The sequence below is a fragment of the Mustelus asterias genome, chromosome 2 (genome assembly GCF_964213995.1).
Source record: "Mustelus asterias chromosome 2, sMusAst1.hap1.1, whole genome shotgun sequence".
NCBI classification, from domain to species: domain Eukaryota; kingdom Metazoa; phylum Chordata; class Chondrichthyes; order Carcharhiniformes; family Triakidae; genus Mustelus; species Mustelus asterias.
In genome coordinates this window covers 88,785,875-88,801,811 of record NC_135802.1, presented here as the reverse complement: position 1 = coordinate 88,801,811, position 15,937 = coordinate 88,785,875, and the positions used below count along the sequence as shown (strand labels likewise).

Genomic DNA, 15,937 nt, shown 5'->3' with positions numbered 1-15,937 from the left:
ACTCTCTTCAACCTTCTTCTGTCAGGAAAAAGATAGAAAAGTCTGAAAACATGTACTGACCGATTCAAAGACAGCTTCTTCCCTGCTACCATTAATCTTTTGAATGTATATTCATATATTAAGCTGATCTTCCTCTTCATCCAAGCTATGACTGTAACACTATATTCTACACCCTCGCCTTTTCTTCTCTCCTATGTACAATGAATGTTTTGTCTGTAACAGCTCACAAGGAACAATACTCTTCGTCATGTGACAATAATAAATCAATCAATCAAGCCAATTGACTGTATCATTAATCATGGATTCTGGTTTTAATTGCCAGCACACGGATTTCCCTGTCTATCTAAAACTTGGTGTTGTGAGACTTCTTACTGTGTTCACCCCGGTCCAACGCCGGCATCTCCACATCATATCTAAAACTTGCCAGGTGAAAGTACAGCAAAGATTGATGGGACTGAGCAATTATCAGATCTTTAACTAGTGAGAAGTGATGGTTGTTGCTTTGTTCAAGTGAAGGACCTTTGCTCTCTGGACTTACTCTGAAAGTGTGCTTTCACTGCTTTGGAGATGATTTTCAAGATGTTGAAGTTCATTCCTGTTACCTTGGGGTATTTTCTTCATTTCTGTTCTACACTTTCAGCTGTTACCCTTTCCAGCAGCATGAAAGCAGTTCCTTGACCTCTATGTTAGACATCTGCAAAGGGGCAGCATGGTGGCACAGTGGTTAGCCCTGCTGCCACACAGCGCTAGGGACCCGGGTTCGATTCCCAGCTTGGGTCACTGTCTGTGTGGAGTTTGCACATTCTCTCCGTGTCTGCGTGGGTTTCTTCCAGGTGCTCCAGTTTCCTCCCACAGTCCAAAGACATGCGGGTTAAGTGAATTGCTAAATTGCCCCTTAGTGTCAGGGGGACAATTGAGGATAAGCGCATGGGATTATGGGGATAGGGCCCGGGTGGGATTGTGGTTGGTGCAGACTCAATGGGCCTTTTGCACTGTAGGATTCTATGATTCTGTGAACAAGAGGAACTGCAGCTGCCTCCTCCTTAACCACCTACTGCTCCACAGGTCAAGAAGGGATGAACACAGAACTCCATTTTGCAGGAAGTGATACATGGTATGGAGTATATGGGCAGGGGATCAGTTATCTGACATGAATGAGTACCAGTGCCTCAGGAGGCTCCGAGTTTCATGATAGGTTGTTCCTGACTTTTGCAGCCTCCTGGAGGAAGACCTCCTGCTAAGTGGACCAGGTGAGCACACAGTTCCAGTGTGCTCCAAAATCACCCGAGCTCTGAACATCTCTTTCCAGGGATTCGCTGGTGACATCTGCAGAATTTTAGAATCTGCTGTGTGCAGGTGCATCCCCCAGTGAACAGATGCCACATTTGCCACTTGGGTCCACTTTGCTATGGATGAGGTCAGTCAGAATGAGAGGGCAGTCGGATTTGCTGCTCTGGCTGAATTCCCAGAATTCCAGGTTGTGACAGGCTGCACACATGTGGCAATCAAGATGCTCTCGGGCTAACAAGCATGATTGGTCAATTGAAAAGGGTTCAGTTTCATTAATGTTCAATGTTATGAACTGAAATGTCTGTACAAGATATCCATGAAGCTGCCTTAATGCCTCAGTTCTCTGCCAGTCACATCTCCCACAGATATTTGTGCCTTTAAGCAGTGTCAGCAGGTGGCTTCTTGGAGACAGAGGCTACCCTCTGAGGATGTGGCTGATGACACCATTGAGAAGCCCTATCACTGATACAGGTGAAAGGTACAACCAAAGCCTAAAATATGATTCAGGTGTCGGAACGGATCTGGAAGCATCCTTCAATATTGACCAGCAAGGGCTTCCAGCACCAGGGCCTGCAGTACCTTGCACAACACCACAAAGGTGACTACAAGTACAAGAAGAGGAAGGTGAACACAGTTCTGCATTTTCAGAGGAGGAGGAGGAAGAATCCAAAGCAAACCCACAGTCAACAATCCATCCCTCTGACTGACACTGTGTTCATTTTCTATGTGCTGTATACCCTTTTTCCTCAAGGGCTGAGGTCCCTTGGCAGGCAACAGTGGAAGTGATTGGACAACGGAGCTTTAAAATGAAGCTTACAGTTCATAAATGTTGAAATTAAAGTGATTTCTTTTGCGCAATTACAAATAATTTTTACTCTTACATGGTGCTACTCCGGTGGCTTCAGAGCTAAATGTACTGCAATGGAAGTTGAGACAATGGACCTACCTCGCATTAAGTTGATCTTTCTCTACACCCTAGCTATGACTGTAACACTACATTCTGCACTCTCCCCTTTCCTTCCCTATGTTTGGTGTGGAGATGTCGATGTTGGACTGGGGTGGGCACAGTAAGAAGTCTCACAACACCAGGTTAAAGTCCAACAGATTTATTTGGTAGCACGAGCTTTCGGAGTGTTGTTCCTTCATCAGGTGAGTCACTCACCTGATGAAGGAGCAATGCTCCGAAAGCTCGTGCTACCAAATAAACCTGTTGGACTTTAACCTGGTGTTGTGAGACTTCTTACTGATCCCTATGTATGGTATGCTTTGTCTATATATCGCGCAAGAAATAATATCTTTCACTAATACATGTGACAGTAATAAATCAAATCAAATCAAGGATTACATCAGAGTATCCACAAGTGTTGCCATAGAACTGGCCACTATTTCCAGGCTGGAAAGGGTGGAAACCAGGTTCTGTGCGATGCCCTCTGCCTCATTGGAGGTGGGCCCCTCCCTGTTCCATTACAGCAGCAGATCAGACAATGCACTAAGCATTTTCCTGTACTTCATCATTAGCATTCTCTTATACGCTCCCCCATCAAGGCCCTCATCTTAGTCCTATTTCAGCAGAATTCATTTGTGACATCTTCCTTCAGTAAGCTGGGACATCTGGTGTATTTTCCCCCTTGCCTATCTTTAATCCACACATGTCCACTGTTCCACTCTATGTCACCACTATAGTACACCTTATGCCAGTATCTGAGCTTGTGGCTATGGTTATCAGATAGAGTGACAGTGTTCCTCCCTCAGATGTCTGCAGTTGTTTTCACCCTTCCTCATTGGACTCTCGTGGCCAGTTAGTCAGCTGTTCTTGTGTATTTGAAAGCATAAATGCAGAAGGGGAGGATTGGAGTGAGGGAAAGTGGGTGGGTTGGCAAGCAAGATGGCCACACTATCATGCCAGGTATCAGGATGAGGGAGTGGTGGGAGTTGATAAGAGGCATTCTGTTCTCCTGGACATTCTTGGTAACACAGGATACAACAATCTCAGTAAGAAGTCTCACAACACCAGGTTAAAGTCCAACAGGTTTATTTGGTAGCAAAAGCCACTAGCTTTCGGAGCGCTGCTCCTTCGTCAGGTAAGTGGAGTTCCGTTCACAAACAGGGCATATAAAGACCCAAACTCAATTTACAGAATAATGGTTGGAATGCGAGTCTTTACAGGTAATCAAGTCTTAAAGGTACAGACAATGTGAGTGGAGAGAGCGTTAAGTACAGGTTAAAGAGATGTGTATTGTCTCCAGGCAGGACAGTTAGTGAGATCTTGCAAGCCCAGGCAAGTCGTATATACACATCTCTTTAACCTGTGCTTAACGCTCTCTCCACTCACATTGTCTGTACCTTTAAGACTTGATTACCTGTAAAGACTCGCATTCCAATCATTATTCTGCAAATTGAGTTTGGGTCTTTATATGCCCTGTTTGTGAACGGAACTCCACTTACCTGACGAAGGAGCAGCGCTCCGAAAGCTAGTGGCTTTTGCTACCAAATAAACCTGTTGGACTTTAACCTGGTGTTGTGAGACTTCTTACTGTGTTTACCCCAGTCCAACACTGGCATCTCCACATTACAACAATCTCAAACACTACTGGCCACATAATGAGGAACTGTCTCCTCCAGAGATCTCAGCTGAAGGAGGTGTACCTGCCCCCGCCTGCTCTCCTGTTATATACCACCACTTCCTGCAAGAGAAAATTAAGGATGTCACTGAGTGTGTTTGGGTGATGTCCCTACCATAGCTGAATAGATGGAGGCATGTAGAAGTGCTCAGAGGTTGGTGTGAGGCTGGTGAGGGTGGAATAGCTCAATGTTTGTCCTGACTGCTAGTGATTGCCAATGAGTGAGTGATGGGGTTTTGGTGCTTTGAGAGCAACGTGCAGCATGAGAGGTTGGTGGTGTAGTGGGTAGGAGAATTTTTTGAAGAGTCATTAACTGCCCTTGACTATCCGTGAAACATCATTGAACTTCCTGCAGCAATGCCACCAGGCCCTCGGGGCGGCACGGTAGCACAGTGGTTAGCACTGCTGCTTCACAGCTCCAGGGTCCCGGGTTCGATTCCCGGCTCGGGTCACTGTCTGTGTGGAGTTTGCACATTCTCCTCGTGTCTGCGTGGGTTTCCTCCGGGTGCTCCGGTTTCCTCCCACAGTCCAAAGATGTGTGGGTTAGGTTGATTGGCCAGGTTAAAAAAAAAAATTGCCCCTTAGAGTCCTGGGATGTGTAAGTTAGAGGGATTAGCGGGTAAAATATGTGGGGGTAGGGCCTGGGTGGGATTGTGGTTGGTGCAGACTCGATGGGCCGAATGGCCTCCTTCTGCACTGTAGGGTTTCTATGATTTCTATGAAGATTTGGAAATTGACCTCCCTGGGCACCTTCTCCCATTCACTTCTCAGGGTGTGCCTTGGGAGCCTCCACTCTGCTGTGGAAACATTGCTTTTCTCCTCCTTTTGACCTCAAACAAAATGCTTCTGGTGCAGGATGGGAAAAGCTGGCAGCCCCTCTCTCTTAGCTGTTGCTCTATGTTGGGTGGTTCTTCTCGTAGCCACATCCTACAAAGGGAGTCAGCAACAACTTCCTTATGAGTGTAGCTCCCCTTTAAGAGAGATAGGCTGCCTTTAAGATCTGAAGGCCAGCTTAAACAGATACTTTCCATGCATGCTAGGCTCTCTGCTGATGGTGGGCTGCAGATGGCTGACTGCTACATTCATTGAAGTGAGGAGGCAGTGCAAAATTTATGTGTTGTCCGTCTCAATAGATTTGGGAGTTGGCTAAATGCAAATCATCACCCCATATTTGAAAACAGGAACAACTAAACCTTTTCCTTATAAACCTTGGCCGGGATTCTCCCAAAAGGTTCTAAGTGCCGAATGGGATTTGCAAAATGCCCCACAATCCCGCATCGCTGCCACACAGACCCCCCCCATCCCACTTCCTGATCGCTGGCCTCCCGGATGTCTCCGGGTCAGCCCCGTTGTTATCCCTGCACCCCCTCCCCCCCCGCCCCCGCCAGCCCCGATCTTCCTTATTCACCTCCCTCCATCGGCAGTCCCAATGCTCCCTCTGTCCCCTGGCAGCCCTCTGCCACCACCCCGATGGCCAGCGCGAATCAGCCTGTTCTCTTTTTCTGCCACCAAGCCCGACTGTAGAGTGGCAGTGGGTCCCCACATGATCTCCCCCCCAATAGGCCCTGTGCCCCTCTGGCTCTGCCCCTCGGCACTGCACATATGCCCAGTGAGCAGAGCCTAGGTGCCCTTTGGGCATTGCCACTTTGCCCCTTAGGCTGCGCAAGAGTGCCAGGCTGGCAATGCCCGGGGCACCCGTCCTTACTCCTGACCTCCTGCGGGGCCCCCATGGCCTCCCTTCATTCCAGCGGGGTCGGCAGCCTTTTCCCCTTTAGTGTGGAGCTGTTGTAAATCCCACTGGAATGAACCACTCCTGGCAGGGGGTGGGAGAGAGGCTAGCGGGCCGGAGACTTCAGTACTGGGCCTGCGAATAAGATGGGAATCAGCATTTCAATATGAAAGTCAGCTCCGTGCCGATTTCCGGTGCGGAACTGACGGCGCCAGAAATCCTGACCCGGAGATGGGCTGGGAGAATCACCCCCCCTCCCCAACACCACCCCTCTTATCTTTTAAGCTAATATTATCCTTAGCCTCTTTTGTTTTATTAATTTTTCCCATAGTTTTTATTTCTCAATATATTCATTATATATTCACTGTATTTTCATTGAGAATTATGAAATATTTCTTTAAATGTTCCTCTACCCCTTAGCCAACTTGCTCAAACAGAAAATGCTGGAAAATCTCAGCAGGTCTGACAGCATCTGTGCAGAGAGAATAGAACTAATGTTTCAAGTCTGGATGACCCTTCGTCAGAGACGATGATGTCAACTTGCCCCTGTTACCAATACAATTGACTTTATTAAAGTTTGATATGTTACTTTTAGACTTAAATGTGACACACTTAAACTGAAAATTCTATCATATTATTATTCTTCCTCACAGTATTGCTTATTGTAAGATTAAGCCTGTCTCATTATCCAATGCAAGATCTAAAATAATTTTTCCTTGACATATTGTTCTTGGTAACTGTCTCACATGCAGCCCATACACTTGTCCTGCAAACCACTTCTGCCACTTTGATTTGTCTATCTCTATGGAGATTGAAGACCAACCCCCGCCATAATTATTGTATTAACTTTGTTACAAACTCTTTTTATTTCTTGATTAATATTAAATCCAAGAGTATAGATACTGCCAAGGTTTCTCTAAACTAATCTCACCAGTGTTTTCTGCCCCTTGTTATTTCTTATCTCCACTCACGCTAATTCTACTTCCTGTTCTTCTGAGTCAATATCCATCCTCATTACTGCCTATGCCACCCTTTATCACGAGGGCTACTGTGGTGAACCATCGTTGGTTACCACTGTGGGGTTATTCCAATGTTACTGTTGGGTTAGGGTGTTGACACTGTGGGGTTGTTATAATGTTGTTGTTGGGTTAGGGTGTTTACACTGTGGGATTAATATACCTGTGGTGGATGCTGTTATGGCACATCCTGGTCGGGCCCCGCCTCCTGGGGAGAGGTATAAGACCCTCTGCTCAGGCGGGACCCCTCCAGTCTGGAATGGTGTACTCGTGTTTAGATAGTTCCATTGTTTGTCAATAAAAGCCTTCAATCGCTGAAGCCTTGTACCTTGTGCTTGATTGTCGCGCATCAGCTACCACCTCCCTGCTTTCTTGTTTTGTCCGTCTTTTCAAAATGTCAACTACTCTGGGATATTTGGTTCCCAACTTTGGCCTCTAGGCTATTCGATCGAGTCCATTTATCCATCTATCTCTACTTGCACCAAGATAAACTTGTGAAACCCAATCTGTAACAGTAAGCTGTTCATGCCACTCCTTCCAGCTCTGCTGATCACATTCATCCCTACACAGCTTATCTGTGCAATCTAAGAGTAGTTACTGTGCAGAAGCTCAACAGTTCCTCATAAGGACAGCAGCAATCATCAAAGAACTAACTAATTGTGGCCATTTTTGAAAATGTCCTTAGCTGGTGAGCCAAGAGTGACATTGGAAGAGATCTCAGGGAAGGATTGCTTAGCTAAGGATTGATAGTTAATGAAGGGCAACTAAAACTAGAAGAGAAAATAAAATAATTGCAGTTGAATATGGAGAAAAGCAGCCCTGCTGTTTTGTCCATTTTTATACTCTTTCCTTGTTGGCTTCCATGTTACTAGCCCCTGTACATTGTGGCTGAGATTGAGAATGAAGTGAAGCAGGTTTGAAACTGCATCCAGCCTGGCTGTGTGGTCATGTGTATGTTAATATGTCAGCACCTTCCCTGCAGTGAGTATGCTTAGACGCATTTCTACCCCATCCCATTAAGCTGATGGAATAAGGGATCATTTCAATTTGTTAGATTAGTTTAATTGGCAGTACCAATAGCCCTATCCAGAAAATATAGGAAAGTAAACAGAGCAATCACTGTATTTTGGAAGAGCAGTCACAGAACCTTCAGCTGAAAGCTTCTTCAGAACTAAATGACCTCAGTGATCCGGTAGTTGCGTGAAGACATATCTCTTTCTCTGCGACAGTAAAAATGTCACTGAAACTGATGATCACAGCAGATGTCCAGCCCAGTGCCATGTTGGATAATGCCGAGCAGGCAGTTTATTTTACATCAGGAATTCCTGGCTTGCGGTCTAGAAATACCCGACAACTACACGTTGTTAGCTCATGTAATCCTTTAGGATTTTCTAACAAAACATTTCTATTAGTAACTAAGTGGATCATATTTATCTAAGAAATAAAATCCAAGAAGATACAAAAAGGCAATACATTGCAATAAGTAGCAGTCTCACTCATACTCCTCTAACTCAGAGTCCCTTCGTATAATGGTCCCTTCCTTCTATTCCTTCTGAAAGTAAACACTACAGGCATATTAAAGAGCTAGCTTTTATCTGTTCATGTATTTCTCAATGCAGACTCTTGTTAAAAGCCGAAATAATATATTGTTGAAATTGCTGTCACTGAGAACAGGCATTCAATGCTCGTGGAATATTTCTCCGAGAGGGAAAATTCCCTGCAAATAACTACTACATTAATGCTAATTTCCTAACTTATACCTCATTGTTCAAAGAATCATAGAATCTCACAGCACAGAAACCATTCAGCCCATCCTGTTGTTTTGGCTCTTTGATAGGGCTAGATGATTAGTACTACTCTTCTGCTCTTTCCCCCATAGCCCTGAAAATGTTTCCTTTTCAAGTTTACATCCATTATTATTATTATTGAGTCTTCTTTCACCTTTTCAAGCAGTGTATTCCAGATCATAACAATTTGCTGCGCAAAATAAATTCTCAGCATCTCACCACTGGTTCTTTTATTAATTATCTTAGATTTTTGTCCTCTAGTTACTGACCCTGCAGTCAGTGGGAAACAATTTCTCCTTATTTACTCTATCAAACTGCGCCATCATATGGAGCGCCGCTGTTAAAACTCCCCTTAGCCTTCTCTTCTCGAAGAAGAACAATCCCATCTTCTCCAACACAAATAAAAACAGCAAGAGCTGGAAATATTGAGCAAGTCTGGCAGCATCTGTGGAGAAAGAAACAGAGTTAATGTTTTGAGTCCAATATGACGTTTCATAGGAATGAAGTTTAACAAGCCATTTTTAAAGGATTAGCATAATTTACCTGCTTTGCTTTGTCTTTGCTGCAATTTTGATTACTTTTTTCAGCTTTTACGTGTAATTTTTGAAAGCAAGGTAATTTAAACTAGCATTGGAATATTTTCCACTTTTGGCACCCAGTATTAAACATTAACAAATGAATATAATATCATTAAATGCTACTACTCTGTCTCAACAATATGACTCGGTCCCAACCTCAGGAAAATTCTGGGCCTTCTTGTGAGTTATTTGCACTGGAACCTGTCTGTCTGATGCACCTGGGCTTGGTTTGAACACTGGTCTAAAAGGTTAAAATGCCAATTTCTAACCCCATACACCACACAGTGGAGGCTGGTTAGTTCAGTTGCTAGATAGTTGGCATATGGTTTAGAATAATACCAACAAGGTTCAATTTCTGTCGCAGCCAAGGTAGTCTTGTGAGCTTTTGCCTTACTCAGCCCCTAAGAGTGGATGGCAATAATGGCCAGCCTTCTCTGACAAGAATGGAGCATCAGCAGACAACGAGCAAAGGACCTGCCTTCAAAGGCACACATGAATGAACACTACACAATCTACCTTATTTATTATTAAGCAAGTAACCTGTATGTGTTCATCCTTAAATGAACACTATCTTCATGGAATGCTTGGCAAACTGTGATAGAATCATAGAAACACAGAAAATAGGAGTAGGCCATTTGGCCCAGCAAGGCTTTTCCGCCATTCATTATAATCATGGCTGATCATCCAGCTCAACAGCTTGATCCCAGTTCCCCCATATCCTTTGATCCCATTAGCCCCAAGAGCTATATCTAATTCCTTCTTGAAAACACACAATGTTTTGGTCTCAACTGCTTTCTGTGGTAGTGAATTCCACAGGCTCACCACTCGGTGAAGAAACATCTCCTCATCTCAATCCTAAAAGGTTTACCCCTTATCCTTAGAATATGACCCCCGAATCTGGACACTCCCACTATCAAGGACATTCTTCCTGCATCTACCCTATCTAATCCTGTTGGAATTTTATAGATTTCTATGAGATTTCCCCTCACAATTTGTTCATGCTTCTGTGTGGGGGATAGACCAAAGAAAGAAAAGCACGAGTTATTTTTTGTCATTTTGATATCCGATAATAATGAACCTCAATGTTATTCATGTTGTTGTGTTAATACAGAAATATAATAAGTCCATCATTAAGATGATGCCATGTTTACTTGTCATCATTGTAGTATAAAGCAAAATTGATAAGTTTCTTCACATGATAATCAGCTCTGAATTATTTTAGGTCAAGGTCTGGTTCCAGAATCGGAGGATGAAATGGAAACGTGTTAAAGGAGGCCAACAAGGAGCTGTCGCAAGGGAAAAAGAGCTGGTTAATGTGAAGAAAGGGACATTACTGCCCTCTGAGCTCTCTGGCATCTCCACGTCAGGAGCTCATCACGCTGGAGACATTCTATCAAATGATGAAAGCCAAGACAGTGATCACAGCACTGAACTCGGCCACTTGTGATGTACAAAGTAAGAGAATGTCTCGACAGATTCTCAGGAAAGTAATGGCATGAGGAGAATGCAAACAACATTGTCTTACAGCCTCTGTGTGAATGACTCCTTGTGGACATGGTGCAAACATCAGAGCCTCTGAACATTCCATATTTGCATATGACAATCGGACAGTTTGCAAGTTTATGCCTTGACTTCCACTGTAAATAAGAACAGGAATTAATACAAAAAAGCAAAGAAATATGAACAGAAATGCACGAGAGAACAAAAGAGAAGATTTCTTCTGTGTAGTGAGTCGGTGAAGCAAAATAATAAACACATTTATAAAGAATAAGTATACAAATTTGCCACAGAAGAAATCTTCACCCAATAATAGGAAATGTAGCAATTCAATGTAATTGAAATTTTTAAAATAGTGCTCTGAAAGAGACAGTAGAAAATGCCGTCACCTTCACCAGTATTCTTAAACATCAGTGCAATACTTATTCAAATAGAAAAATAACTTTTCAGGCAGCAGCAACACACAAGGCATTGATATTTATAGGATTGCCATGTCAAGTGTTTTAAAACCTGATGAAGTTAACAAATATTCAGTCAGATCTACAAAAGCTTGAAACTCTACAGACAGCTACCCTTGTGAATGATACCAAAGTCATGCAGTAATAATAAAGGCTTAATTTGTTGCCCTGTCAGTAGTCATTTCATGCACATTAGGGATATCATTCAACAGCCAGCTGAGTGTTGGAAATACTAATGTTATCTCCAAGGTGAAATATTATCAAATTCTATCACGTAAATGAAAATAACATGTAACTAGTTATTAGCAAAATGTTAAACAAACATTGAAACATTCAGTGCAGCAGAAAGTTCGACGATGATTTCAGTTTTCATTTTTCTTGCTCAAAGGGCAATAGAAATTCCTGTTTCCAATCTGTTTTTGCCAAATTATTTTTACTTCAATTATTAGTAAACAAATCACTGTGTAACTGGATAATTTGACATTATACAATCAAGATCACTAGTTTAACCAATTTGTTATGAGTCTTAGCCAAGTGATGACAAAAACAGTTTAATCCAGTGTTATCACAATAATCTATTGGCATTGTCCAACATTTGAGAAGTTTTTATGAGTACTTCTAAAAGGTATAATGTTGATAATGCAATTTTATGCACTGATATTTTATGCATGTCAGAGTTAGGCGAGGTAAAACATGAATGTCTAATAGCATCCTGGAATTCTTTTTGGCCCTCTCATGCTTAGTATTTCTGTTTGAGAAGATCTTTCAATATGACTGATAGATTTATTAAGCAAATCCTACATATTTTATTGAGATATAATAAACTGTTGAATAATGTGCACATCTAACCTAACCAAATTCCGATCAATATCTTCTCTATGGTATTTAATGTAGTATAATGGTTACTCAGGAGTGAAATACAAGGCTGTACCTCAATTGAAAATTGAGGAAATAATTCCTGATCTACCAGGAATTAGAGAGATACAAGCTTGGTGCCAGAATAGGGTTGAGTTACAACTGGGCAGTAGGTTTTGTATGTAATGCTTAATGACAGGGTGGACTAGATGGTTGAATGTTTTTATTCCTATATTATACGTACATAATAAAAGTAACATCAGAAAGGTTTACAAATGCTGTCTGATTCAGAGATAAGGTTATAGCTTTTACCTCACCCCTGCCGGTATGTTTTATTTTATTTACTGTGTATGACTTTTTGTTTAAAATTGTCAACTTGACATTTTCAGTGTGTTCCTAATGTAGTTATGCATTCCTTCACAGGTTTACAGGTGAATAACTTGCAATGGATTGCAGGAAAATTTCATACACAATATATATTATCATAACATCTGTAGTACCAATGTGATTCATACAAACTTCAAAATATATAAATAGTTGTAAATAATATTTTAAACTTAGAGTTTCATTAATTACTTGGTAAATATGACTCTTACTGTTCTGATCATGTCTTAACAATGAGAAAATCTGATTCACAATGAGTTCAGCAATCCAGTAATGCGGCATTTTAAATCTTCTAAAATAGAACATTTGACAGTGATAGAAATATGCTTTTATAAATCTTGATATGTAATCCCAGGTAAAGATTGTGCCTCAACAGCCTATGATATATAAGATAACAGATGACCAGAGAAAGGATGCAAATGTCGTTGGTATAAAAAAATTCTAGTTTTATGTTCAAAGCTTCTGTGTAAGAATTGCAGGAATGTAATAAATGGGATTGTCTTCAGAAAATAAAGAGTTTGGCACCTTGATATATACAAGTGTTCCGATCCCAGCTGATGTTACTACTGGGCAGTCAAGTCCCAGAATGGAACCCTGGCTCAATAGACTGTAACTTTTATTTTTTGCTTAGAGACACAAATGAACAGAGTGACATCACTAACAATTCATTTTTAACAGAAGTATAAAACATTTATTAAACATGAAAAGATCAACTATAACTTAGTACTCCTTCACCCCACCTATATCATCACATTTTTAAGACTAACACAAGTTACAAAATATATCTTATACTCTATAATGTTCTCGGAAAATATAGTCCATGTAAACCTACATGGTAGACACACTACACTCTAAAACCAAATGGCAGTTGCCACCCATACAAGTGGATTTCTCATCCCCCACCCCAAATGTTTATCACACTGTGAACCAACTGGTTTCATTGGAACTCCAATTTCCAAACAAGTGTTTCCAAACTCTTGGAAAAACAAAGCTTTCTCTCGGATGCCCTCACTAAGGATCAACTTCCAGGATTTCAATCTCTCCTTTCATAATTCTACTCTCTTGGAATAACACATGCATTCAAGTTTCCACACTATCTCTCAGGTACCCAGCTATGCCAACAGAATACTATTGCTTCACAAACTGTATTAAAATACCAAACTTTTGATTTACCTCAGATGTCTGGCTTCTCAGTTTAAATCTGGTCTTTGCAGCTATCGTTTTAAATCAGGGTACTTTCACCATTTTTAATTTTAACTTCATCCAGCAGTACCTTTTTTCATCTTCTTGTTCTTTGTTTCTTTCAGTTAACTATCTTCATGAGACATACTTTTTGTCCCAACTCTCTGGTTTCTGGATTTTCTTTTGTTCTTTGAGAAGTCTGCTTTTTGTAGCTCCCTGGTCCTATCCAGCTCCTCCTGGGTCCAGCTTAAAACTGAACTCAAAAGTTTTTTCTAACCTAGGGTGGCACCTGGTTGCTAAGCAACAGCTGAGTCTTTCTTTAAACCCTGTTTGTTTTCATATCATAAATCCTTTAATTGCAATAGACTCTCAGTTTAAAGTAATGAAAACCCACAGACATGCAGGCACTTTTGTTTAATATGAATTTATCTAAAATTTCAACCCTTTCTTACACAACCTACACAAAAACTCAAAATCAAGCTTAAAGCTGTATATTATTTCTAATACCCACAAATATGAATATAGATTATTTAAAACTACGTCTGTATCCTGACACAAGTGATGAAGTTACAGGTTACAACACAATGTATATCTTGACATAATATGTAACTGAAAAATTGAAAAGGGGTTGTAAAAACTATTTCATAAAAAGATGTTGGCCCTTTCAGCAAATAATGCTGTTATTACAGCATTATTTGCTGAAATACAGAGAGACTCTGTAGCCTCTCAGATAAATCCGCTTGCATAACATTTCCTAAGAGTTAATAGCAGATTTCAAATGGCTTCTGAAGTAATATATACTCAATTCCTGGTGGTATGAAAGCAAATCAGTTCAGTTAGTTACCTGCTGGGAATAATAATTATGCAATTTGCTTAATGAACTTCAAGTAGGTTGAAATCCAATATATTGACAGTAATCACCTGAGAAACATATGGCTTCTTGATGGTGCAGTAAAACAGTAAAACAGCCAAACCTTTGACAGCATATCATTTATAATGCACCGTCTGCTTTTGCCTTTACACAAACTCATACATAACATAGAAGCATTGGAATGTTTTGCTGTGTCTTGTGAAAGAAATACAGGGGGCGATTCTCCCAAAAGTGCTGAATTGGTGGGAAAACTGTTCTAAATCCTGACTGTTTTCTCAGTTAAGTTTCTCATCTGAATCTCTGCACTCTGTGCACTGCAGAGGTCCCAGTCAGGAATCTCATTAAAAACCCAGGGGAGCAGGGCCTATTCGTGCCGGAGTTTGACAGTTCTGGAACTCTGCGCATGCACAGTGGTCCCAATCTGTCAGACTCCCCTTTTGCTGGCCAGCTCGATTGCTGGCCAGCCTGGAATCCCCACAGTGCAGCCCCTCCAACCCTCCCACCCCTGCCCTCCACGGCCCGATCGCGGCCCCCACAACAATTCCCGGGCCAGCCCTGACCCGCCCCCCGTGCTGGAGTGCCCTGATGTCCAACCCACCCCCCCCCTCACCCCAGCAGACCCTCCCCCCTGCTGATTCCCCTCCACTCCCCCGGGGTCAGACCCTAACCCCCCCCCCCCGCCCCCTGCCCCCTGGAGGCAGGCCCCCCCAGCAGACCACACTCCCCCAGCCTGCCTCAATCGCTGCCCTTCCTCCATCCCAGATCGATCTTGTCTGCAAAGTGGCAGCGGGACCACCCACCAATCACCCCTAGGCCTCGCCCACAATAGGCCCCCTTGGCACTCCCGATGCCCGATGGGTAGTGCCAAGATGCCCCCTGGGCAGGGGCACTTTGCCTCTTGGGCAGTGCTGGGGGCACAGCCTGGCACTGCCAGGGTGCCCATGCCCAGGGAGCACCATGCCCCTGCCGCCCGACCCCCTGGGGGGCCCTGATTGCCCCCCTCATTCTGGCGGGGTCTCCCGCTAGTTCCCCGAACGTGGGGAGCTAGTTTGAACCCTGCCGGAATGAAGTGCTCCTGGCGGGGTGGGAGATTCAATCCGGACTTGAAAGTTCCCGATAATGAACTGATAAACATATTTAAAATACATTTTAAAAAGATTTAAATTACTTACCTGCCTCCCCGCCGATTCCCAGCGTGGTATGACCGGTGACTGTTCGCCAGCTCTGGGAGATGCGCATGCGTTCCAGGCGTATCCACAAATCCCAGTACAAGGCCGATGACGCGCATCTCCGATCTCGACCAGCCAGAAAAGTTGCGGGTCGCGATGAGAGAATCGCGGCTACAATTTCTTGCATTTGCTTCTATGTTTAGTGAAGGGATTTTTAAACAATTTTGAAATGCACTCCTGATCAATTCATATTGAAATCATCATCACCAGGGAATATATTATTTTAAGAAATTTAATGTGGTTTTTTTTGCCCCATGAAGGAATCGCAACTGCTTTCAATTTATTTTGGGCAAGTGGAGATACAGAATCACATAAACTGCATTTTACTCTCTCAATTTTTTGTTGGATTTTGAAAAAAGTATAAAAAGAACAGCATAAAAACATACATTATGTTACATCTGTTTTAAATAATTTAGCACTATTTTGCCATCTACCTTTCG

General features: G+C 42.5%; 1 protein-coding gene across 1 annotated transcript in view; it reads left to right on the top strand.

The window, feature by feature from the left end:
- Positions 1 to 12,752, top strand: part of meox2a (mesenchyme homeobox 2a) — a 57,959-nt gene extending 45,207 nt beyond the window's left edge. Inside the window, exon 3 of the mRNA XM_078238408.1 lies at positions 10,244 to 12,752. Coding sequence (XP_078094534.1) covers positions 10,244 to 10,468 — 225 coding nt within the window. The 3' untranslated portion in view covers positions 10,469 to 12,752. The remainder of the gene's footprint in view (positions 1 to 10,243) is intronic.
- The last annotated feature ends 3,185 nt before the right edge of the window (positions 12,753 to 15,937 follow it).